This window comes from Betta splendens, chromosome 7 (assembly GCF_900634795.4).
Source record: "Betta splendens chromosome 7, fBetSpl5.4, whole genome shotgun sequence".
In the NCBI taxonomy this organism is placed as follows: Eukaryota; Metazoa; Chordata; class Actinopteri; order Anabantiformes; family Osphronemidae; genus Betta; species Betta splendens.
Window position 1 is genome coordinate 8,593,460 of NC_040887.2, and position 24,607 is coordinate 8,618,066.

Sequence of the window (24,607 nt, forward strand, 5' to 3'; positions counted from 1 at the left end):
GCAATATGACACGCTGAGTGTGGTCAGGGACAGAAAAGCATGCAGACATTTTTGGGTCAATTCTAAAATTCCTGTAGTGACAAAATTAAAAAAAAAATTCAAACACTGATTAAATTTGACATGTGAAAAAAATACTTCAATAAATAGTGTCATAGTTTTATTTCTCAAAATACAAAACAAATTTAGACTCAAATTCAGTCTGATACAGACACACTGTAAAACAGGGGCACCTAAAGGCCAACACTCCGCTGACAGTTTGTCTTTATTTAGCACTTGAAATATTTATTCAATGTTAAAAAGGACCCCTACTCTATGCACCAGTGTTTTAAGGCCATGATGTCCTGACAGATATGATGCAAAGCAACTCAAATTGTATAAGTCACTGATACTCATTTAAAGCTGAATAAAAAAAACTAAATAAAAACATACTGTATGCTTGTATTATGAACAACCGTTTGAATGGTTTTAGCCCCTAGTGATATGACCTGACCTCTGTAAAGGCCAGGTTTTAATCCACACATGCATATTCTGTGCAAAAATCTACCGTATGCAATACAAAACAGTTCCCAGTAGCTGAGGTAGCTAGGAAAACTGAATCCAGTTAAAATATTAACCAATGATCATTGTTGTGTGGAGCACAGTGCATGTGGTACAGAATGGAGGAAAAGGCTGCAGCACATATGCCACCTGGTGGCTGATGCACACTTTTACAGGTCCCATTCAGATGCATTCTACGCTCTTTTTTAATACTGAAAGACAGTAGCAAAAAACACATCAGTTACATTCACAAACATGTTCACTCTCAGGTAAGACCAAGAAGCACTGAGGTGTGGAGCACATTTTGTATTTAGCATAAAAGCATGAAAAAACAGAGTCCTTTTAAATAAACACAAGTTAGCTTATGTTTCGGAAACAGTGATTGGCTAAAAGCTTTATGTTTTTAAATCAGAGCACAATCTCCATGTCATAAGCCACTCTTTGCTTTCTGACTTGCCTATCACCACGAGCGTTTGGAGAAAACAGTGGCTGTTCCACTTCTTGTTTCACTTTCTTTTTCGGTTTACTTAAAATGTATTCATAATTCCTTTTAACTTCCAGTGATGCTGAGGTGAGGTAGAGAGGGGAGAAGACCCGTAGTGAGGCAGGAAGTTCCGAATGTTTTGGGGGAGGGGGTGGCAAGGAGGCTGCATCCTGCCTGCCCTTACGCCGAGAAGAGGTACGCAGGTATTTAGGTACTGGTGGAGGTGGCCGCGGTAAAGAGAAGATTGATTGCAACCCCGGCTCTTGTGGTGCAAATATTCGTGTTGCATGTATTTGTGGTGCAAGTGTTTTTGGTGCAGGTTCTTCTGGTTCAGGTATCTGTAGTGCAAGAATTTGTGTTGCAGATACTTGTGGTACAGATATTTGTGGTGCAGGTGCTTGAGGTGCAAATACTCGTGTTGCAGGTTTTTGTGGTGCAGGTGCTTCCGATGAGATTGACTTCTCCATCTGTTTGTTTTCTGGCATCAAACTACTATTCAGATTTTGTGGCTCAGTGTCAGAGCAGTCTGGTTCAGACTCAGACATAGGGTCAGGCTTTGGCAGGAATAAAATGTGGTTATGGCGTCGACAGAATAGTATGCCGCACAAAGGGCACTTCCTGCCGTCTTTGACATGGAGCAGTTTATGACGCTTGAGGTTCTGACTTGTACTAAAAGACCGATGACACATGTTGCATGAATAAGACTCTACGTGAAAGCGCTGGTGCTCGGCAAAGTCAGACTGACCTAATAAGTGCTTTCCACATATTTCACAGATATAGGTGTTTTTATCTTTGTCGTGTCCCAGTTTGTGTTGGAGTAGTTCTGACACTTGAGCAAAGTTCCGAGAGCACAGCTCACACTGAAACCCACCTGCAGGTGCTACTACAGATTTTAGCAGCACAACAGGACTCGGTGCGCATGACTGGTTGGTGTGCGCGGATAGTGAAGGACTGTTTGTGCTCAATGTTGCCTCATCTGCTTTACTCAGAGGTTCCACTTCCTAGTGAAACAAAACCATACACAAATGGGAAAAGGAACACGATTTGGAAATGGTGAACTACAACAATAAACAATAAGACATTTGCTATTAACTCGTTTTCATTCTCACTGGAAAAAATGCTATGAATGAAGTAGCAATCACTAATTCAGGAATAACAAGGAACGTTTTTCACCTTTGGCAATGATGGTTCGGATGTTGTCCCTGTTGCATCTGGAAGTTCACTCTCACTTTCCAAACAAGCGAACGCCTGGAGGTCCACAGGAGATTCATCGTCAGGTGGAGCTGTTTTCCCGGCGGCTTTGTTTCGCCGTCTTCTTCTACGCCCATATAGCCTTTAAAAAAAAGGAAAACAGAATTATTTGTCTGAGGATCCAGTCAATGTGTAGAGGGTGTAGCTCTACTCATGAACATAAAAACAGGCCCCCAATTATTCACTGATCTGTCATCTGTTTTCTCAAACGACCATTTACCCACAAAATGTCAGGAAACTGATTTATGCCCATAATCTTATATGTCTAAATCACAAATCAAAACAACAAAACATTTCAGTAAGAATAATATAACCACAGAACAATTGTCTTATTAATTAGGTAAAACACCTAAGCTGTAAATATTCTGTCAAACAAATCAGTTAATCAAATAAGAAGGATTAATTAATTACTGAGGACAATGAGCAACCCTTTTAATAACAACACACAAATTACTATTCAATGTGTTATTATGTATCCATAACACATAATTTTAAATGGTAGTATACTACTAATAGTAATAGTCATGACTTTACTTTCCTAGTTCATACTGCTGCACTTTGCTATATTTATTTAAAAGGTTTAGTTTTTCCAGAACGATACTAATAAAATGAAAAATAATATAAGATCAATTATGCCTTTTAAGTACAATTTTATTTATTACAAAATACTCAGCAGCATAATTCGTTAGCTCCACCTTAAAGTGGACATATTAGTGCATAATCCTTTGTGCGACTATATCACCTATAATAGTTCTGATGTGCACATCTGGTCCCTGAACGCGTCCGGCGGATTCCATCTCCATGGTTACCTTTTCACTCTTCTCTTGTGTTTATTGGACGCAAACACAGACGGCACAAAGTCGGGATCGTCGTGATCCAACGACGCTTCCCCTGCAACACAAAAACGCACACGGAGGTTTTTAGCGAAGCTGTGGAGCAGATCCCCTGAGTGAGCAGCGTGTAGCGGGGTGAACGCGGACGGGGTCTCGTGCCTGATACGAAATGAGCGCCACAAATCCGAGCACCGCTTTTAATTTCCTCCGTGCTGCCGCCCGCTCCGTGAATCGCCCTAAGCCACAAACGCCTCCTGTTCGCCTGAAACGGCCGCTTTCCGCTCGGTATTCTGTAAAATTTGATCGTGTTCGCGGCAGAGTTGCGATTTTTACAGCCAGGTACGCAGCAGGCCGACATTTTAGATTGGAACAGTTTGCATTTAGAGTTTAGCTTTAGTCCAAGGAAGTTAACAGCAGCATCAGACGACTTCCGTTGCCAAGATGCGCGCGCATCTCAGCGCCTACGTCACGATCGTAAACAACACGGTCGTGTTGAATGAACTCTCGTTCAGTTCCATGACTCAACGTAGCTATTTAACTTTTAGGCTATAATTTAACTGGGCATCAGTAGATCGCCGTTTAAACACACACACACAAGACAATATAAATTAGTAGTACCAATAATGCTAATGCTGGGGGAGAGATGAGAGATGAAATGAGGGCGAGAGGCGGGGTACATGAACAGGTCGCCAGTCTATTGCAGGGTCACACACACTTCACACCTACGGGCAATGGAGAGGAACCAATTAACCTAATCTCATGTTTTTGGACTGTGGGAGGAAGCCAGAGTACACGGAGAAAACTCCATGTCATGTCATGTTAATGTTTGCTAGTGTTGCTGGAAGGACAAGGCCATTTTCTTATATTTACTAATGAATCCAATGTTCTTAATTGGTCTGGTCAGAAAAAAAAACACTTAATTTCATTAAGGATGCGCCCAGAATAAGGGTGTTTCTCTAAACATTAAGTAGAGATCTACCCTGTAAATGTTTAATCAGACTATGATATGATATATTTAAACAAATACATTATAGATTGTGATTATGTGACAAATCCATGGGTGGCCAACCCTGGTCCTCGAGAGCTGCTGGTTTTCCAACTCTTCCCTGATTACCTTGCTCAGGTGTGTCAGTTACATGTAGCTGCTGATTGACTGAACACACCTGGTCAAGGTAATCACTATTAGCTGGAGTTAGAAACCAACAGGAATGTGGGAGTTGGCCCCTAAACTGATCTGTAAGAATAAATAGGGTATATAAATAATAAATGATTACATATAAACCTATGAATGAAATGCTGACACATTAATAACAGTTGTCTTCCGTCTTGTAGCACAACTTGTTGACTGTCAAAATTACAGTGACATTAAGTATTGATGCACATTGAATTGATTAGTTAGGCTCAGTGCATTATCCAGCACTTAACTGAGATGAATAGATGCACAAAGGAGGGCAAGGATAAACATTTAAAACATTAAATAAACACACTTTTATGTGTGTTTGTGATATTTTTTGTAGTACATCATAAAACTACTCATTCAATGTTTTCTGCAATGTTTGCAGTTTAAATCGTAAAGTATAGTGTGTCTGTGTATGTGTGTGTTTCATTTGTCACAATTTTCAAGAAGTGAGTTGTCCTTGATTTTTCTACAAACATAATTTCTGATAACTACCACAGCCATCACAGTGCAGTTTCCCAAGTACAGCGAAGGGCACTTTAAAACATGCAGCATTTAAAATTTAATGATTTCCTCTGCACATAATACACATTCATCAACAGTCCTCCGAGGCCTGCAGTGGCCTCTGCCTAGGAACCATTAAGCAGCCCCACAAAATTTTCATATTCAGGACAAAGGCGCATGCAGCCATAAGTGCACTGTTATATCAATCTATCACATTCACAATTTCACCTGCTCTTAATGCACTTTCATTCCAGCTGCCACTCAAAAACACATCACATTTGCAGTGCCCTTGAGTTTTGTTTTGTTTGAAACATTGTTACAGGTGTGTAAGTGCTGTAATTCCCCGAAGTAAAACCATTTACAACCATTAAAGAGGCTCCTGCTTTGGGTATTGTTGCCACACACTGACCTGCTGATCCCTGCTAAGCTCTCTCCTCCCCCTATGATCCATGCAGCACTAAGGTCCCTTGTTAGTATTTTATTTACTGTAGAATTTAACAGAATAAAAATAATAAATAAACAAATGGTGCATTATGTGTCTGCCACACCCCTGATTTAGTAATCACCATAGTAAAGTAAAACGCTCTTCTCTTTGTACAAATATAATATAAATATTATATTATCAATAGTTAATAAAGGGTCTAGACAAAGAATAGGAGCCTTATTGAGTCACTGTCAGTCCTCCACCAATAGATGTCAGCGTTTGTCAATGCAGAAATTATGCACTTAGTCATCTGGTCTTCAAATAACAGCATTAGTAAAATTCAATTTATTTGTAACTTGTAAATTTGTGCTATTTTACTTTATAATTACTGAAATTAAAGTGCAACAAAACGATTTATTTATTTATTTGATTCAACAATATTTGCTCATTTTTCCTGAGTCCTAGTATGCATTTGTAAAAAACATAAAGCAAGTGAAGCAAAGGATAACACTGTTGTGTATAAATGATATCACATGGAGTGCGCTTGAAAATCTATTTGTCCAACTGGGCCTGAGCGTTAACCGCTCGCATCTCCTCAGAAAATAACGATCAGGGTCACAGTGACTCCAGTGTTTAGCCGCCTCTGTGTTTGGTGCCACACAGAGATAAGAACGCAAACAGCAGATGACGCAGACCGTGCTGTAGGACGGGCACAGTCTGCAGATTCCTCTATATGACCTAAATAGAACCAAAGTGGCTCCGCGCCGCGTGCCTCGCCTCCCTCTTCTCTCTGCCACTCCTCCCTCAAGGTGACTCCTCCATCTGCACTCTCGCCGGTGTTGCCAGGGTACAGTTACTGGGGTCGCTCCACTCCTTCTCACCTGCTCGGCTGCTACGTGCTACATCAATAACAGCCTCGCTGCGTTGTTTCGTCTCTGCGAGAGGCATAAGCGCGTTGGTCATCAGAGTGAGAACCTGATTCTAGTGAGGAACATTTAGTGAAACTAATATCTGATACAAAAAAACGAACATATCTCTACAACCTGACAATGCTCCCAATCATTTTGACTCCATTAGCATCTTCACCTCTTTCTGCTCCTGCTGGAGATGAGGCGTGTCACATGCACGGCGTCCCCTTTTTATGGCCCTCTTTTACATCATGCCAAGAAGAATAAAATTCTATTAATAAGGGGTTGGGGGGGGGGGGGGGGGGGGGGGGGGGGGGGGGGGGGGAGAGACAGCGTGCAGCGAGGGGTGGGCGTGTTGCTGCCCGATGGTGTGGGTCCAGACGCCGTCCTCTGTTTACACTACACCACAGAGCGTTGTGGCTGTCGCTCAGTTGTCTGGTAGAAGGTTTGAGCCACCACAATGCAATTACACATTCATTTCGCCCACACAGCCGAGCAGCCAGCCAGGCCTCCCCTCCCGCACCCCTCCTCCCGCTCCCCCGTCTCCTCCCCTGCCTTTCTGCTCTTCCTTCCCCCCACTTCATATTCCCGCAGCTCCCACCCTCATCCTCGTCTCCATCTTTACCTGGAATGATTCAAATTCTTCCCTTTCAGCCACCCCCCCCTCCAATTATGCTTTCACCCCTCTTATAATCTTTTTTTTTTAAAACATCAGCAGCAGGTTCAAAGGAAAGGACAGAGGCAGAGCTGCAGCACGATTAGGAGGGTGGTGGCCGAATGGGTGAAGATGAGAGGCGAGGTAAAGGGAGGAAAACAGCATGAAATAGCGTGAAACGTGAGGGGAGGCTGAAGCGAGGGAGGGCGGTTCTCTAGGTGCAGACTGGGGGATGAGGGAGAAGATGGGCTAATGATATATTGATTTAGTTGAGCCTGGGGCAAATAGGAGTGTGTTGGGGAAGGAGAGTCGCAGCTTGCAGATGTCTTAAAACACCTGGATGGGACAGGATGTGTGGATTACCAGCGTATGCAGTGAGATGAGACATACTGTACAGCCCATAAACACTTTTCAGCATCCGAGCAACAGATGCAAAAGCACTATTAATCCGTCAGTGTGGTGCTGCGGCGTTCGCACCCAAAGAGCAGTTTGAAGAGAATTTTAATTGGTTTTTATGTTTGAAAAATGATAGCTCAGCCGGATCTCAGGGCCAGACCGGAATAATATCAGAGCTTCTGGCTATAAAAGCAAGCGTTTAGACAGCGGACGGTCACTGGGGATCACATTAGGTGAGATCACAAAAGGGGGGGAGGCGAGGATGGAGTGGAATTAATGCGGTTTTGTACATTTTCTCTCCATAATGCATCAAGGTGTTCCTCTGCACAAGTGGCTCAAAGATGTAGAAACTGATTATTAAGTGCGTTTCTGGGTAGGTAACGAATCTAAGGCGGTGAGTGAAGAATCTGGGATCCCTCTGTCTGGAGTCGTCACACAGGCAGCTGTTGGAGCGAGTCATCCGGGCATGAGATGAAGATGCCACGCTCTCCGTACTCGCATTAATTAGGCTCCATCACGCTACGCCCTCCTCCGTCCATTACGGCGCAGTGATAATCACCTGATCAGTGCTTCTCTTGTTTTTCCCCACCTGCTGTTCCGCTCATATCCCATTCCACACAGCGCTCGCGCCCTCCTCTCCATCACTCGTTCTTCTGTTTCCAAACTCTTTCACTTTCATCGCAAATATGCCAGAAGCCGCCCTCAGCGGGAGAGGAAGGTGGTCTAGCAGCGTATGATATGCTCTGAAATCCTTTTGGTCTCAGTCTGCCTTGCATTTATTTCTTCTTTGCAGGTTACACGATGTTGCAATGCCAATTCCTTGCTTCCTTTCCTCGTTTACCCCTCACCTCCCCCACATGCCCCCCAGATTTCTTTCCTACCCTGTGCTGCTACCCTGGGTGTCTGCTGTGACATGACAGTAGACTGTAGTGAGATTTGGGAATAGAGGGTGTAGAGTTGTGATGATTGAGGATTTGAGAACAGTTATGCGTTGACGCTGGGGAATCCACCTCCCTGACTACCATGAAAAGCCATTAATTGGTATAAGAGGACTTACATGTCCTACATGCGAGTCGGCCTCGCGTGATCGACAGATAATTCAATTTTTTCTAGCACTCAACAAATCTCTTGTGTCTGCTTGTCGCTGTCACACCTACTCCTGCTGCAATAATCTTTATTTTGTGGAATTGCAACAGCTCTATTTTTATGAATGATGTTCCAAATCCAAGAAAACGCAGATGCACACATAAACATGAATAGGCAGCATGATGTCGCAAAAGGGAGTGCTAAAATAATTTTGTTCGTTATTTCCAGTATTTTGTTTCTGGCACACATGACTCTCAGTTTTCTGCTGAGCTAACATATTGCTGAAGTCTTTACTAATGACCAGTTAGTCTTTTAAACCAACATGCATTAGCAAACACAATGTGCCATTAGCACATAATTAGCTTTTAATGTGTCTATGTATGCAATAAAATAAACAAACAAATAAGTACAGATACAGAGAAATAAAACAAGCTAACAATTACAAACAGATAAACAAAGTAAAGAAATGTAAACAGATTAAATAAATAAATAGATACGAATAAATAAAATAAGTGAGAAGACACAAACAGATTAAATGAGTGAATAAAACAAGAGATACGCTGATTTTCCTCTGAATAGATGAGCTGTGGGCTTCTGTCTGCTGGTGTTTCTTTCATGTTCATGACTCTGTAGTTTGGTTACTCACTTAAACTTACACATCTGTTACATCTGTTCTTCTTTCCACTCGTCTCCTCCGCTCAGGTGAAATTTGACACAGTGACCGATTGTCCTTGTCTCTCCCTCGTTCACCCGCCTCCGCCTCTACTGTAAGTCTCCATCTGACGCGTCTCAGCGCTCGGTGACAGCTGGCCCTCACCGCTTCCTCTGTGAAAAAGCTTCCACAGGCAGACACGTCTCCAGCATGTGAATGAAGCCAGTGATGGGTTGTTTTCTACTAACCTTCTACTACGACACACACACACACACACACACACACACACACACACACACACACACACACACACACACACACACACACACACACACACACACACACACACACACACACACACACACACACACACACACACACACAGTAGATTATGCGCTGGCAGTTTTCTCCTTGGAGCAGTAAATAAATAATGAGAACACTGTTAAAATTCTGGCTCTGCCGCTATCAGCCCTCTGCCGCTCTAAATAAAGTGAATGGCAGAAAGAAAGGACCTGTTCCACGTTTAATCTTCCCTCTGTTCATTCCTCTCTTTGGTTCCTTTACTCGTACTTCTCCTACTTTACTCCCGTCGCAAAACTTCTGTCAAATGTTGCTCCTGCTATATTCTTTATGTTGCTGTGTGTAATATTTCCCTTTAAGATGTTTGTGAGACAGACGATGACAGCTGTTGCCTCCTCCTGTGTATTTTGGTGATGCACAACTTCAGCTCTGCATTTGAATCCATTTCCTTAAATGTCAGACCAAAGGGTGAGTTCAGTGGAGGAATATTGGGCCAGTGCACGCCAGGCGCCCCGCCCTTTGTTCAGGTGAGGGGTTGAAAAGGTTCAAGAGCCACTGGTGTTTAATGGGAAAAGACAAGGCCTGGTATTTAAGTAGCAGGTTAAACGTGCCCAGCTCAAACCGTGTCTGTCTTATGCTGTGGTCAGTTGATATTCGAGTATTTCTAAATATCACCCTGACCTTTTGAGCTGATGTGAAGATGTAAATGTGACAGATTGAGGCGGAGGGATGCAACACACAGCAGGAGACAGAGACGTCCAGCTGTGTGTGTGTGAGTGGGTGCAGTGTTCAGGGCCGCATGCAGTATTAGGGGTTTGGGAGCATTTGGAGACACTGAGGCTAAAATACGTGTAAGCCTGTTTAACCAGACAGAACCGCCGTGAAATCCTGTTTCAGACCGACTCGCAGCCAATGTGTGTGTGTGTGTGTGTGTGTGTGTGTGTGTAGCGGAAGCAGATATGACACACAACAAACAACAACACAGCTGTACATGCTCACGGAGGTTCTTTATTTGGTCGCGGTTGATCGATTTGACTCTGATGTAAAAAGGGAAATGAAAATTTGGAAAAAACTATCAGCTATAGTTTAAACATAAAAGGTTGTGAGTTATTTGATTCTTGATGAGAGTAACTTTTATTCTTTCCCGTTCTTAAAGCGTCTGGCTGATATAAGATAAGAAAAACCTTTAATGGTCCCACAGCGGGGAATTACTTATGTATTACTTACTGTATATATTTTCCTTTATCAAATTAAAAATTAGTTAGTGAGAGGCGGTCCTGTGTGTGTGTGTGTGTGTGTGTGTGTGTGTGTGTGTGTGTGTGTGCGTGCGTGCGTGCGTGCGTGAGTGCGTGCGTGCGTGCGTGCGTGCGTGCGTGCGTGCGTGCGTGCGTGCGTGCAAAAGGATAACAAGCGAGAAATAGATTTTTTCTCCCAGATATCTGCCAGGTTGATATCAGGTCACTCTGATTACTGCAGAAAACTGTTGTTCCACCATCTCTGCCTCTCCAGCGCTCTCCCACACAGTCATTAGCATTTTCTGTCTTGGCTTTCCTCCATATCGTTCAAATCATCCTGTCACACCTGTTATTCACTTGTTTCCTTTCTCTCGGTCTTTGTTGCGGCACAGAACCTCATCTGAATGCACAGTCAGCCATGAGCCCTCTAGCTGCTTTAGGCAATTTTGTCCTGGAATATAGAAGCTGCAGTCCTTGTCTTTGTCATAACAGGTCGAGGTGGCCAGTAATTGGTTAAATGCCATAATATTAATGGCCCCATTCCCTCCTTGTCTGTGCGTTCTGATAGTGTAGTGCTTGAATGGCTTGATATTTCATTCACCTTTATGTAGCTGAGCTGGTTATCGCCTCCTGTCCTCCTCAAACAGGGCGCGGGAGCTCTCCAGTGCCTGCAGAAAAGCAAAGAGAGGCAGGAGACAGCAGAGAGCAAGGAGGAGGGAGAGGGTAGTAAATCAGGTACGGAGTCAAAATTACAGGGGGCTAGAAAAGAGAAGTGGAGCCCAGCCCTGGAAAAAAAAGAGGAGAAAAAGGGTGGAGAAAATCCAGCATCAGAGAGAGAGAGCGAGAGAGAGGAGAGAGAGAGAGAGAGAGAGAGAGGGCGAGAGAGAGAGGGAGCTTCTACATCGCCCAGAAGATTCAGCTGTAGTAGTGCAGTGTATAGATCAGCACGCTCCCTCACTGCTGGGGAGCAGCCGTCTTTTGTGTCCCCCCCACCCCCACCCCCCCGCTGCAGTGGGGGAGTGCATTCACCGTCGCGACCAGGGGAAGGAAGCCACGAAGTCTCCTCCAATCAGCTGTGAGTGATCTCTCCCGTCTTGTGAGGATGCTGATGAGGATTTATTACTGACAGGAGCCTGCACTGTGCTCAACTCCAAACCACCTGGAACACTCACCGGGGTTCTTGTTTTTATTCTCAAACACACGTTTGCGTTTCCTGTGGATATTCCAAGCAGAGCGGTGGACGGACGTGGACTTCATCACTGCTGTTCTTAAGACTGAGGCTGGACTAACTTTTACAGGCGCATTCACTCCACGTGAGGACAGATCACATCCCCGGTACACAGAGCACTTTCCTGCAAATACAAGACACTGCACTTCAGGGATGGAGCAGGACGGACACTGGTGATGGACAGGCGACGGGCGTGGGAGTAGGGGAATCTAGCCTGACAGGTCTCTCACCAAGTTGCCCTGAGTCCACGCGCGTGCGGCTGGCGGTCGGAGCCAGAGTTTGGGATCACGCTGCCTCTCGGATGAGGATTAGCGGCTGTAACACCTTGTCGCCGGTCGAGCCGCGCGCGACCTTGCTCACTGCTGCTGGCTGCAGGATTAAAGAGAGAGGTTTAACCGGCATAATGAGAGTCAGGCGGCAGAAACGCAGGCAGGAGGAGCGGAGGGACGTGTTACACTGAGATCCTGTCCGCCTTTTAATTCAGGTTATCCTTGAGGGGTGCAGCCGGCTAATTAAGAGAGGGAGGGTGTTTACAAAAGCCGAAGGATAATTAAAACCTTCAGTGAATATTTGGCCAGTTGCACAGAAAGCGCAGGTCCCAGTTAATCCGTGCACTGGTTTGATATTGATTTCTCTTCTGGTCAGGAGAGCATCTTGTCTGATCTCTGCTCAAGAGGAGACTAATTTAATTATAAGCCAATATTCTGTGTCTTGGAGCAGCTGTGTGTGTTTAAGCACTCGGAGCCCGTGTTCTAGAACTCGCAGTGACACGTTATACACCAGAAAACACGCGTGCAGACTCCGGTATCAGTTCATGTAAGTTGCTCTTTGGGAACATGGTGTTTACAGGAGCTGTCACATTTGGAGAGGCCGTAAAATGAATCGACCCGTCTGCCGGCCGTTCTGCTGACGGCTCCCGGAGGTCCGGCAGGTTGTGCGTGCAGTGATGCTCGCGGCTGAAGGTGCCGGTGTGACCATGATCCGTGTAGAACGCGGCTCATGGTAGCTCAGCGAGGGCTCGGGGACCATGGGCGACGGTGGAGCGGCCGGCGGCTCGTCCCACGTCTCACGGTGGGCGTCAGCAGCGTTGAATCAGGGAAGGCCGTCCTGAGGCGGGGGGCCAGAGGAGGCGACTTTTAAGTAGAAGTTCTGGAAATCCTCCGGCGTTCCTGGGAAGCAGCCCGTAGCAGGTGGGAAAGGAAGGCGGAGGAGCGGGACTGAGGCGTTGTTTGATAGCTGCGTTGTTGGCGCCTGACTTGAAAGAGCGCTGCTGAAAGCGCGCTGTCTGGAGGTTTGTCTGCGAGTCGGAGAACTGCGTGTGTGCGTGTGTGTATGTGTGTGTGTGTGTGTGTGTGTGTGTGTGTGTGTGTGTTTGGTTCAGCGAGAGTTCTGAGTAAACCTGCTTCATCCCGTCGCTTTCAAAGAGCAAAACACTGCGGGGTAAAACAAGCGCACTACGCGTGTTCATTATCATCCGAACGCAAGGAGCGGCGGCTTGTTGGAAGCAACAGCCTAAACAAGAGCACAACATTACAGCACAGTGACGGTGGACAAACTCTGGACTATAAGACTTGAAAGTGTGAACAATAAGAAGAGGAAACGTGACACAGCCAGTTGAACTGTGCCTTCATCTACTGTGAGGAGGAGGAGGAGGAGGCTGTATCGCACCACAAGGCTGCGAATGAGGGTGGGGCTCCCCCACTGCCACAGACAAAGACCCAGAGAGAGAGGGTTCTGCTGCACAGAGAACTAGTCGGACCTGACACCGGGTGGTGGAGTGGGGCCCTGTGTCAAAAGTCACAATGGGGTGCAACATGTGTGTGGTCCAAAAGCCCGAGGAGCAGTACAGGGTGATGTTCCAGGTGAGCAGCGTCTCTCTTGCTCTGTCTAAGGTGTTTCCATTCATTAACATCCTTGTGGTCGCTCCATCGTAATTTGGGCCTTCGTTGATGAGTGAGAACAATCAATGTCAAACCTTCACTGCAAACAAAACTGTATGACACAACTCATTTAGCCCCAATGACTTTAAGGTGGAAGCTGCTTTCGCTCCACAAATAGAAACAAACATGAGCTACAGCTGTTTGTTCTGATGCCATCAATATATTTCTTAAGGAATTTATTCATTCTTACTTTTGAATGAATAGACTAGTTCCTCTTCCATTCACATTCATAGAGGCGTTAATGACACTTGGTGGTTATTAAGGGTTATGCGATGTGTGGCCCTGGAGAAAGTGCCGTGGTGCAGAGCCACAAAGGCAGCAGGATGGATGGGTTGTTAAAGCCGGGCTAAAGTGCTAAGGGAGACGGGGGTTGCCACGGTTACTGCCTCAGCACCACCTGCCAACTGGGACCACAGACTGCATGTGAGCAGGCTCATCTGGCCGTTCGGCGCCCGAGGAAGCTCCTGCTCAGCGACTCAATGATACGTGCGGTGACCGAAACAAGTCCCGTGCTTAGTAAGCGCCAACCATCCTCAGCACTCAGTGGGCGTGGGTGCAGTCTGTGGCCGCCAGAAGCCTCAGCTGGGCCTCTGTTGCATGCTGGAGTGGGGCTCTGGCCAAGTTAACCGGGCTGCAGCTGGTGCCAGAGGCAATGCCAAGGGAGAGAAAAACACGGGTCCAGAGAGATGTGCAGTAATGAGCTGAGGAGGGGGTCGCGCGCAGAGGGAGGGGAAGCCCAGTCGTCGCGGCTTTTTTTTTCTGCTGTTTGCCATCAGACGTGAGAAGTAATTGATTTGAGCGCTTCGTGGAGCAGTGGGGGTGAACAGAGAGGCCTGAGCGGCTCCGCAAGTCCCCAGGTGGAGCCGAAGAAAACGAGCAGCGAGGAGCCGCGCGTCGTCTGGGACGAGATCAAAAGGCCGTGATCCGCGACCCGATCCCACGGGGCGTCGGCGGCGATGACGCTGACCTTGCGCGGGTCGACCTGACGAAATCTAATAACGCCACGGTCGCGGCGCACGTGGGGTCGGCCGTAGCCAAAGGTTGAGTCCCGGGAGCTTGTCTGTCAGACGAGGAGCAGACAGGTGGAAGCATGTGTGACGACGCGGAGCATCCAGCGGAGCTGTCATGTTTAATGCAGGCCTGCTTGTAGTAGTGGTGAGAGGCCAGAAACAGAGGGGCGGCGGGGAACGATCACAGAGGGAGGACTCAACCAGAGGCAGAATCAAATAGGTGCGTTAAGAAATATATAAAGACCACTGGATGTGATCACAGAGAGTTGATTAATCCAAGGATCTAATCATAAACTGCTCATTTCCACGCGTCGTACTCTCCTTTTTCAGCCGACTCGCAGCTTCGAGCCATTTCTCTTAACCAACCTGTAAAATGACTCTTCCAAATTAAATGCAGCCGAGCGAGCGACGGCGTCTGTCTGAGCAACAAGCGCACCATCAAACTGCTCACGGCGACGGCAAAGAAGGCCACACTGCAACGAGCGTATCCCGACGCCGGCTCCTTTCGCCCAAGGAATCGAACTCATGCATTAAACATGGGCTCGCTGCTTCGCACGCGCTGCACACTCCCGCTCGGCGCGCGGACGCAGCCAGTGGCGAGCGCCCGCCGTGTCCTCCCTCCTATAGCTGGGGGTAAAAAATAGTAAATTACCGACTCAGCCCTTTACTCGTATGCAAATCATCAACCATTTTGAGGCAGATGTTGTGTATTACGTATGTTTTTAATATCATTTATTGCCCACGGACACGTACACACGCACATTGTAAACCTCTGGCCCCCTGAGCCCCTCAGCCGCTCCCTTCTCCTTCGCTCTGGCTGAAGAGCAGGAGGCTGTTTCTATGGCAACGGTGGTGATTAAACAAATCTAATGTGCTTTTATTAACAGTGACATGAAGGAATATGCTGATGGTCACGAGAGAGAATCAATGTGGCCCAATGGCCTGGTTTTACCTGGGAAGACGTGAGCACTAAATGTTAGTTTCTGTCACATGATCTCCTAATTCCGTTTCGGTTAAATTAAAAAATCGAAACATGATAAATTAAGCAATTAAACCTGGTTAATTGGAGGCTGGCTACGTTTTGGCTTGTCAGCATCTTCATATGAGGAGTGGTCTTGCAGCCTGGTGTGTGTGTTCCTGCCTCCAGACCTCCCTGACACGAGACTGACACGCTGACACGACCAAAAGCTGCTGATGGAGGGCAAACGGAGTCCCACCTCTCACTGAGCAGCAGGAGTGACAGAACGGGGGGGGGGGGGGGGGGGGGGGGGGATTATTGTGAGGTTGTCCAGACTCTGACAACCCGCTGCTTCGCTCTGAGCATCGGTGAAGTGCTGCGGATTCAAGTGTGCGTAACGTTTCACACGCCATCATTCAGACACGCTGTTGTTCCATCGCCACGGAAACAACTCTAGCTGAATGGGTGAATGCAATTTAATTATGGATGTGCTGATGAATCATTTATATGTATATGAGGCTTGAAGCTTCATCTCCATCATTTTAAAGAATATCTGAGCTGCCTTTGGAATCAATATCTCCTGACTGTTATCAGCTGATTGTAGGACTGCAGCTCCGTGCTCGTCCATTTAAATCAGTCTCCTGATATCAAACAACAGGAGTCAAAGCTGCAGTAACTCTGTCTCCAGATTAATTGATTTTCTGATGAGGCCGGTCGTCCCCGGCCTTCGAAGCCTGGGAGGTGGGAGAAATCAATTAAGGAGAACGGGGAATTCAATATGCTGAGGAGCACAGGTATCAGTCATGCAGCAGCTTCTGCATCAACACTGGGAAAGTCCGATCCAAGCTCAGGATAACACGGTCTCTGATGATGGGAGGAAAAGATGAAGGTCATCCATCTGAACCTCACTGAGGATGTGGGTTTACAGTCACCTCCCCCTTTTCTCCTCTCCTCCTCTCCTCCCAGCCTGTTGTAAAGCCACTCATTTACTCTTTAAAGGGCTTTCAGATAAAAACTAATTATGCATCAGCCACTTAGTGATTCCCTGTGAGCTTCCATTGTATGTTTGTTTACATAGTGTTTCCGGGCTCCGTCGCTGTTTACATTCACCCGGCAGTTCCTTGAGAGCTCGTTTTCCACATTTCCCTGCCCTCGCCTCCTCCCCGCTCCCTCTGTGTCTCTCTCTTACTATACTTTGAACTTTCCGAGTCTCTTTCATCTCTCCCCACATCATCCCCATCCACGCCCCTCAGCTCCACAGCCACTGCTGCCGTCCCCGCCGCCCATCCCCTGCTGCGAAGTCGGAGGCTTCGCCATCGTTGTTGGAATTTTCAATTCCATTTTTACTGCAAATATGCAGCACAGAGGGAGTGTGTGGATGGGCGTGTACCCCCGGTTTCATTATTTGCATTGCTTGTCTGGCTTATGAAGATCAGCTGTGTGTAATGACCTACTAACCCAGAGATAATGGAGACCAGCACAGTGTAGGGGCGTAATGAATTCTACATCAAGACTGGGCTGAAGAGCTGCCCTGTACAAAACAACCATTACCCTGCATGAAGTCATCTTCAAAGCAATCTCAGCACCTCTCATCGATAATGAATGAGAAACCCCCTCTCTCCTCTGTCAGTGTTCCAACCTGTCACTCACGACCACCGAGCTGCTTCCTAACAGCCTCTCGCTGACGCTGGACGCGGAACAGCGCGTGCCGCCTCTTGTTCAGAGACAAAGAGCAGGAGGTGAAATCTGAAATATGCGGCGTGCGTCGTTTCGACACAAACAGGCCTTGCAGGAAGACGCCGCGTTATTTCCTTTCAGCTGAAGAAGCTCATTAGGCGGCAGACAGCAAGATTTATGAAGGAACATTAGTGTGAGGAAAGACAATCACGCAAGTGGATGGACAGAGGAATGCAAGTGTTGGGCTTCGGGGAAGGGACAGTGCACACGGAACTGCTGAGGCAGCACTGGAAAAGAGAGAGAACGGGCGAGAGGGAGGGTGCAATGCAAGGCGTACGGGAGGGACTAGTTAATGCAGCGGAGGGATCGGGCTCCAGTCATATACGTACGTCGGCTGTGTACGTTAGGTCAGAAGTACCTGTGCGTTAGCAGAACTGTTAATAAAGTTCCTTGTTGCGATAAGCCAAGCGTGGTTATTGCAACGTTTACACAGGGGACGGGAGAAGAGGACGGGATTGAAACACAAAAGAGCGGCGGCGGCGTAGGAGCCACCAGAGAGAAAACCAAATCAGGAAGAGGGGGCGGGGGCCGAGTGTGGCAAGAAAGTTTTTGTGCTTGGCTGCACAGGGAACATTGATTTGACATGCAATTACTGGAAGAGGACAAGAGAAGTAAGAGAGAGAGAGAGAGAGAGAGAGAGAGAGAGCAGCTCAGACATCCAAGGTCAGTCACTGTATGCAACATGAATGAGACTCCACAAAGGCTGTCTGGCTCAGTAACTGGCTGCATCATCATCATGATGAGAGATGCTGGGTGAAGAATCCACAGTTTGAGTTTGGTTGGAAGTTTAAATCACTTATATTCTATTCAATTCAAACAGTGGGTGTGATGAAACTAACTATTAATTTGTGTGTGTGTGTGTGTGTGTGTGTGTGTGTGTGTGTGTGTGTGTGTGTGTGTGTGTGTGTGTGTGTGTGTGTGTGTGTGTACATGCCCTGACAGTAAACGCAGAATGAATGTTTTTGCTTGATTCAGGTGTTTCGTTGCCATGAAATCAGTTCCATTAGTTCTCGTGTTATTACCTCGTTAGTATCTGAACCACCAGTGGGTGTGAGAAAGCGATCTTACTGCCTCTCCTCTGTATTCCAGGGCTGTGTAAATGGACTACATGTGCACAGTTAAAAAAATCAATTAATTAACCATGCAGTCGTCTGTGCTCTATAGTTGTAGCCATTTAGCCATTGTAACAGCACAAATTACAATTATTTCCACTTCAAGCTCCCTCTAATCCAAAGAAACCAAACAAAATATATTATTTCCAACTTTTGGAACCAGTTGGATAGACGTGTTTGAAGGCGACCTCCTCTTTTCCAGTGGCTCACCTCGTTGCTGCTCTCTCTCTCTCTCTCTCTCTCTCTCTCTCTCTCTCCCTCCACAGAAGGGCCGCATTAGCAACATGCTGTGCTCCTTTGATGCTGACGGTCGATTGCAGGTCTCAGTATCCATCTTTGTGCTCTGTCCACCGTGATGTGCTGTAGAAGCCTGTCAGACACCGACCTGTCTGTAGTTAGTTTCCTGTTGACTAACATGACCTCACTCACTTCTCCTTCTAGCTGTCTGGCCATAGAGTAACATAGAGAACTAACCGCATCTGTGTGCTGTTTCATTCGTCACGTCATCATCTCTCCTTTTATCTTGCCATTGTTTTACCCTGATTTTCCAAACCTCCATCTTCGTGGTCTCAGTCGTAGATGTCGTTCGCTCTTTCCTGACTCTCCCTCTCTCTCTCCAGGTGAACGGGAAGGAGCTGTCCCGCCTCTCTGGGGACCCCACCCTGGACATGCGGGACCCCCTGCTGTCCAACATACTGAGACGGGGGGCTCGCAGGCGCGCGGGCCCCCCGGGCGCTCCCGGGGGGCTGGGGCCCGTGACCATGGGCGTGGCCGACTGTGTGGACAGCTGCACCCAGACGGACATCAGCTTCCAGCACATGCTGACCCTGGGCAGGATCAGCCAGCATCCCTGCAGAGCTCCGCCCCCACCCGACCCGCCGCCGTCCCCTCCTCTCCCACCGCTACTGGAGCCGTATCTATTCAATGAACTGTGAGTGGATGAAATAGCTTTCCCTGCTCTACACGTGTCTATCTCCCCTATTACTGAAATGTTCTGCTCCGCATTCTCAGCTTTGTGGAGCCTGTTTATTACGACCCCACTGACTACTTCGACATCAGCCAGCATGAAGTGGACCGGCAGGATGAGCTGGAATATGAGGTGAGCGTCTGCGCGCCCCCGGCCGATGCCCCGCTGTTCTCGGCGTGACGCCCTCTGACTTTTCTCCTCCCGCACCAGGAGGTGGAGTTGTACAAGTCTCGGCAGCAGGACAAGCTCGGGCTCACGGTGTGCTACAGAACCGACGACGAGGAGGACCTGGGGATCTACGTCGGAGAGGTGCCGACAGTGGGATGAAATCACACTGCCTGCCTATTTCTTTCACTTGTGAACAAACCCTGTTTTCTCCAGGTGAATCCGAACAGCATCGCTGCAGTGGACGGCCGCATCCGCAAAGGAGACAGAATATTAAAGGTAGAAGTTGCCTTAACAATATAGCAGCTAATATAACAGCTACCTTTTAGTTCCAGTTAAGTAATACATGAAAGTGTATTAGGGCGACACAGGTGAAGTCAAGTGGAGAAGATCATTACCCATGATATTCATCTAAAGAGGGTTTTTTTGAGTGCCCAGCTCCAGAAAATCATTTCCTGATACAAGGGTACATTATATGATAGAGTTCAGCTTCGGTCTATTTCCTTCTCCATCAGATAAACGGAGTGGACATCCAGGACAGAGAGGAAGCAGTCGCTATTCTCACCAGAGAGGACAGCACCAACGTCTCCCTGCTCCTCGCACGACCCGAAATAGAGGTGAGGAAATTGGAAACGCAGTCCACAGGGAACCTGCTGAACACTGACCTACAAATGCGTTTTCCTCTCATTATCTCCCTATTTATATCGCGAGAAATAGCTTCACGTTGGGCAGTAGTTTAATATTTAGTCGGCAAACTGGAAAGGAACAAAGTCAACAGAGGGAGGAGCTGGGGAGTGGAGAGAGAAAGAGCTGAGGTCTCTGCGTCGGGATGAAAACGCAAAGAGGCGCAAAAACCCGATGAGAACACAGATAGTGAGGAGGGAGGCAGAGACGAACGGCGCCCGGACCCACAGAGCTAACGTGGCATTGCTTTGTTTCCCTCAAGGTCACGCTTCCAGCAGATATGAGAGCAGATATAAAGCACGGCCGTAACACATGTAAAGCAAACCACTAATAAACACGACGACTAACACAGGCCGACGATCTGTGGATGGAGAGAGACGCAGTGAAAAGTGGGTGTAAAAACCTTCTGCTCTAGAGGGCAGATTTTAAAGGTGCTTATTAACATGGTCAGAGCCTGTACACACACACACACACACACACACACACACACACACACACACACACACAACCTGTCCTCAGTTTAAGCATGTCCTTGTATTTGGAGAGCTGAGCACTTGTGAAAGGCTGACAAGATTTATATTGCTACGGCTCGGTCCCACATTAGGATTCAAGTGAGAGAGAGAGAGAGAGAGAGAGAGAGAGAGAGAGAGAGAGAGAGAGAGAGAGAGAGAGAGAGAGAGAGAGAGAGGGGAGGACGGCGGATCATCATAGGGAAATGCACACGGAGAGATTAAGGCTTGATTGGCTGCCTTGTGGGAGGAAGGCAGGAGTGAGGGAGGCTGTCAGAGAATAGGAATGAAGATGAAGATAATCAATACGTCGTCTCACAATCTGCACAGAGATCTCGTTTAAATCAAAGCAATTAGCCGACATGAAGCGTGCTGCGAGGAGGGAGTTGTTTACTGCTTCTGGCACGAGTCTTTGCAGTATTTGATCAGCTTCTAGTGGTGTCACTCAAAACTGCAAAGTAAACTGCAGTCTCTGAAGTACCAGTAGGATTGGACTGGATTACTCTGAACGCCTGAGACGATATGACTAATCTCTTTAGACACACGTTACGCTACAGCTGATGTTTTACCTTTAAAGTGTTTTATTTAATTGAAACTAATACGAGCTCACGTTGCTCTGTCGCCATCTAGTGGCGGAAGTGGGTACTGCTCTTTACAAATATGGAGGCATTGCTTTTTCATTTTAGAATTACATATGCAGTACTTCATGCTAAAGGTCTATTTGTGTGTTTCTTCATCATGACCTTTGACCCTGGTCTGCCAGAATGACAACCAGCTGGACCAAGACGAGCTGGACGTGGAGCCGCTGGACAACGCCGTCCACGTGTCCAGCGGCCCCAGGCTGAGGAGCAACACCTTCATCCTGGGCGCTGGGCCGGGCGGCGCCGCCGACGCACGGCCGCCGTGCCACGGGCGCTGCGTGAACGGGGACTCGCCCGATCTGCTCCAGACGGTGCTGAGCAACAGCCAGGAGCTGGACAGCGGAGTGGGCCGCACGGACGAAAGCACCAGGTACGAGGAGTCGTCGGAGCACGACCTGCTGGGAGACGACCACACCAGTGCCTCCAACACAAACGCCACCAACACGCCGGGCAGCATGCGCAAGTTCTGGTGCAGTCGGGGGGACACGCCGCCGTTGCTGCACTCCCATGACTTCCAGTTCAGTGCAGACTCCCTCCTGGGGCTGGACTGTGTCAACGGTGGAGGGGTGGAGCCGGTGGAGCGACTGGAGCGGGCCTACATGGGAGATCCGGTGAGGATGATGATGCCCGGGCTGACTGAGGAAGAGTGCGAGAGATACAAAGAGCTGCTAGAAATCAAGTGCTACTACGAGAGGAACAGTGACTCTGTGCTGGTCCTGGACGAGCAGGGCCTGGCCCAGGAGGAAGGGGGCGTCTCCCTGGACGTGAACAGGAACGAGAGCCTGACGCAGCACGAGATGGCCCTGCTGGAGGAGGAACTGCGCCACCTGGAGTTCAAGTGTCGCAACATCCTCAGGGCGCAGAAGATGCAGCAGCTGAGGGAGCGCTGCCTGAAGGCCTGGCCGCTGGAGGAGAAGGGCGGGGCGGGGGCGGCTCGCCTGGACGTGAGCGGCCCGCTGGGCAGCGAGGAGTCCTGCCACCACGCCCTGTCGGACATCAACGAGCTTCCAGAGAGGGAGCGCTCGGATAAGGACAGCACCAGCGCCTACAACACCGGAGGGGAGAGCTGCAGGAGCACCCCGCTGATAAATGAGCCTTCAGCCTCCACGCGGGGCCTGGAGCGAGGAGAGGCCCTTGCATCGTCAGGTCCGCAGGTCCCCACGCTCACGAGGCAGAAGGAGCGAGGAGCCCGGGCCGGAGGAGGCGACGGGAACCTGAACCAACCCTACTCCCCTCACACTCACAGGAGAGGAGCCGAGGCCAGGGGACCCAGCCCCGGGTGTAAGGTCAGGAGAGGGTCCGATGGAGGGGTGAGGCGGAACCCCAGGCCCAGCGGCGGCCGCAGCGCTGAGAACAGCCCGTACCTGTCCCGGCGCCACGCCGACGCCCAGCCGCCGCAGCGCTACCTGAGCTGCATGCAGCTGAGGTCCCCGTCCGCCTGCGAGCGGCTCGGAGGCCTCACAGAGCGCCCCCTAGAGGGCGGCGTGGAGAACGCAGGCGACGCCAGCCCAATGAGCCTAGGGAGCACGTGCAAAGACGCTCCCCAGGCCCCAGGCGCCGGACCCCCTCCCCATCCCCATCCCCTGCTGCCCCCCTCCCCCCGCATGGAGTGGAAGGTGAAGATCCGCAGCGACGGCTCGCGCTACGTGGCCAAGCGCCCCGTGAGGGACCGCCTGCTGAAGGCGCGCGCCATGAAGATCCGGGAGGAGCGCAGCGGCACCACGACGGACGACGACGCCGTGAGCGAGATGAAGATGGGCCGCTACTGGAGCAAGGAGGAGCGCAAGCAGCAGCTGCTGAGGGCCCGCGAGCAGCGGCGCCGCCGGGAGTTCATGATGCAGAGCCGCCTCGACTGCCTGAGGGAGCGGGACAGGGAGCAGGGGGGCGGCGGCGCGGCGCAGCAGGGGGCCGCGCAGCAGCAGGAGCCCACGTCCATCCTGGAGCTGTGCCACCGCAGGAGCACGAAGAAGCGCAGCCGCAGGATCCTCGACAACTGGATCACCATACAGGAGCTGCTGGCGCATGGAACCAGGTCCGCCGACGGCAAAAAGGTCTATAACCCCCTGCTGTCCGTCACCACAGTGTGAGCTGGGAGCCAAAGTCTTTGACCTGGACCTTAAAGATCAACACAAGCTGCTTCAGAGGCACAAAACGTCTGCAGGGATGCGGCAACTTCCTGAATGTCATGATGGTTAATGAAGGAGCACAGCGGCTCCAGCTGCAGGCCGGGGTCCAACCACAGCCACACATTAGCTCAACGAAAAGACAAAGCTGCACGTTCAGCACGTTTCTGTTTTAATCACGATCATCTTTTCTGCTCGGTCCGGGTGAATTGACCATGAACGGTCAGATTTTCTGCACAACTTGTGTTCGTGGCAGTGAAAAGACTCCACAAAAAGGCACAGCTGAGTTTTAATATTTGCACCAACCTAATACAGTTTTTAAAGACGTAAAAACGGACACAGCTGTGAAATGCTGGGAGGAAAATCCCATTCTGTGCCACAGAACGTTTGTAAGTACCTTTTGGTTTGAAGCACACGTTGCTGCCAGCTTGTGCAGGAAGGGCATCTTTTTTATTCCTGCAGCGTCGGGTCCAAATGAGTCCGAGCAACATCACTGTCGGAACACGGTGGCTTTTACATAATGTGTGAAGCACAATTTTACTATGATGTAAGTGAATAAACACTGGTGCACAGAGCAACTGATGGACTCAGTTTAAGGAAGCACAGAAAAATTGTTTCAAAAAACGAAAACTCACGTTTTTTCCCTCTTTCCTATTTTAACGTCTCCTGCTTGGTCCAGGCCAATAACTTGTGATTAGTATGCAATATGATTTATTTAAATGTTGACTGTGAACAAGGCTCTTTTTAGAAAATGAAGATCATTCTCAGCTATGAAGAATTTTTTTTCCAATTTGTTTTTGCTTCAACTTTTTAGGCCTCGTTATTCAGCGAGCATCTGGAATGTCAGTAAGCTGACTCTTCATTTAGCTTACATGCATGTTTGATATTGAGGCTGAAACCTTTATACCCAAGTACCGACAGACTAAACGCTTTTTACGTACTGTAGCCGTAGGTGTGTTTTTCGATAAAACACCATTGTGTACTTGTTTGTTCTGTATTGTGATGTCCAGTGTCTGCCATTTTACAGTGTGAGCTTTTCTAAATAAATGCTGATTATGAAACCTATGAAGCTACGTGTCCGAACTTCAGTG

At 48.4% G+C, this 24,607-nt stretch overlaps 2 protein-coding genes across 5 annotated transcripts; one reads left to right on the forward strand and one right to left on the reverse strand.

Annotated features, from left to right (window-relative positions):
* Positions 1-144: 144 nt before the first annotated feature.
* Positions 145-3,583, reverse strand: LOC114859306 (zinc finger protein 628-like). Of its 3 annotated transcripts, XM_029157360.3 has the most exons (5): positions 3,265-3,583; positions 3,082-3,163; positions 2,195-2,354; positions 1,893-2,022; positions 145-749 (listed from the first exon to the last, which is right to left on the reverse strand). In XM_029157360.3, the coding sequence occupies exons 1-5, from the start codon at positions 3,461-3,463 to the stop codon at positions 721-723; spliced, it is 600 nt and encodes a 199-aa protein (XP_029013193.1). In that variant the 5' UTR covers positions 3,464-3,583; the 3' UTR covers positions 145-720. The 3 variants fall into 3 exon arrangements, 2 of the variants coding, with proteins under 2 accessions (XP_029013193.1, XP_029013192.1); XM_029157359.3 differs by having other exon boundaries at positions 145-2,022; positions 3,265-3,580; XR_003786497.2 differs by having other exon boundaries at positions 145-2,022; positions 3,015-3,579.
* Positions 3,584-11,212: 7,629 nt separating this feature from the next.
* LOC114859071 (PDZ domain-containing protein 4-like) lies at positions 11,213-24,581 on the forward strand. 2 transcript variants are annotated; one of them, XM_029156951.3, is made up of 8 exons: positions 11,213-13,532; positions 18,694-18,747; positions 19,048-19,358; positions 19,439-19,526; positions 19,605-19,703; positions 19,776-19,838; positions 20,075-20,176; positions 21,516-24,581. In XM_029156951.3, exons 1-8 carry the CDS (start codon positions 13,473-13,475, stop codon positions 23,478-23,480), a joined length of 2,742 nt encoding a protein of 913 aa, XP_029012784.1. In that variant the 5' UTR covers positions 11,213-13,472; the 3' UTR covers positions 23,481-24,581. The 2 variants fall into 2 exon arrangements, with proteins under 2 accessions (XP_029012784.1, XP_029012785.1); XM_029156952.3 differs by lacking the exon at positions 18,694-18,747 and having other exon boundaries at positions 11,215-13,532.
* The last annotated feature ends 26 nt before the right edge of the window (positions 24,582-24,607 follow it).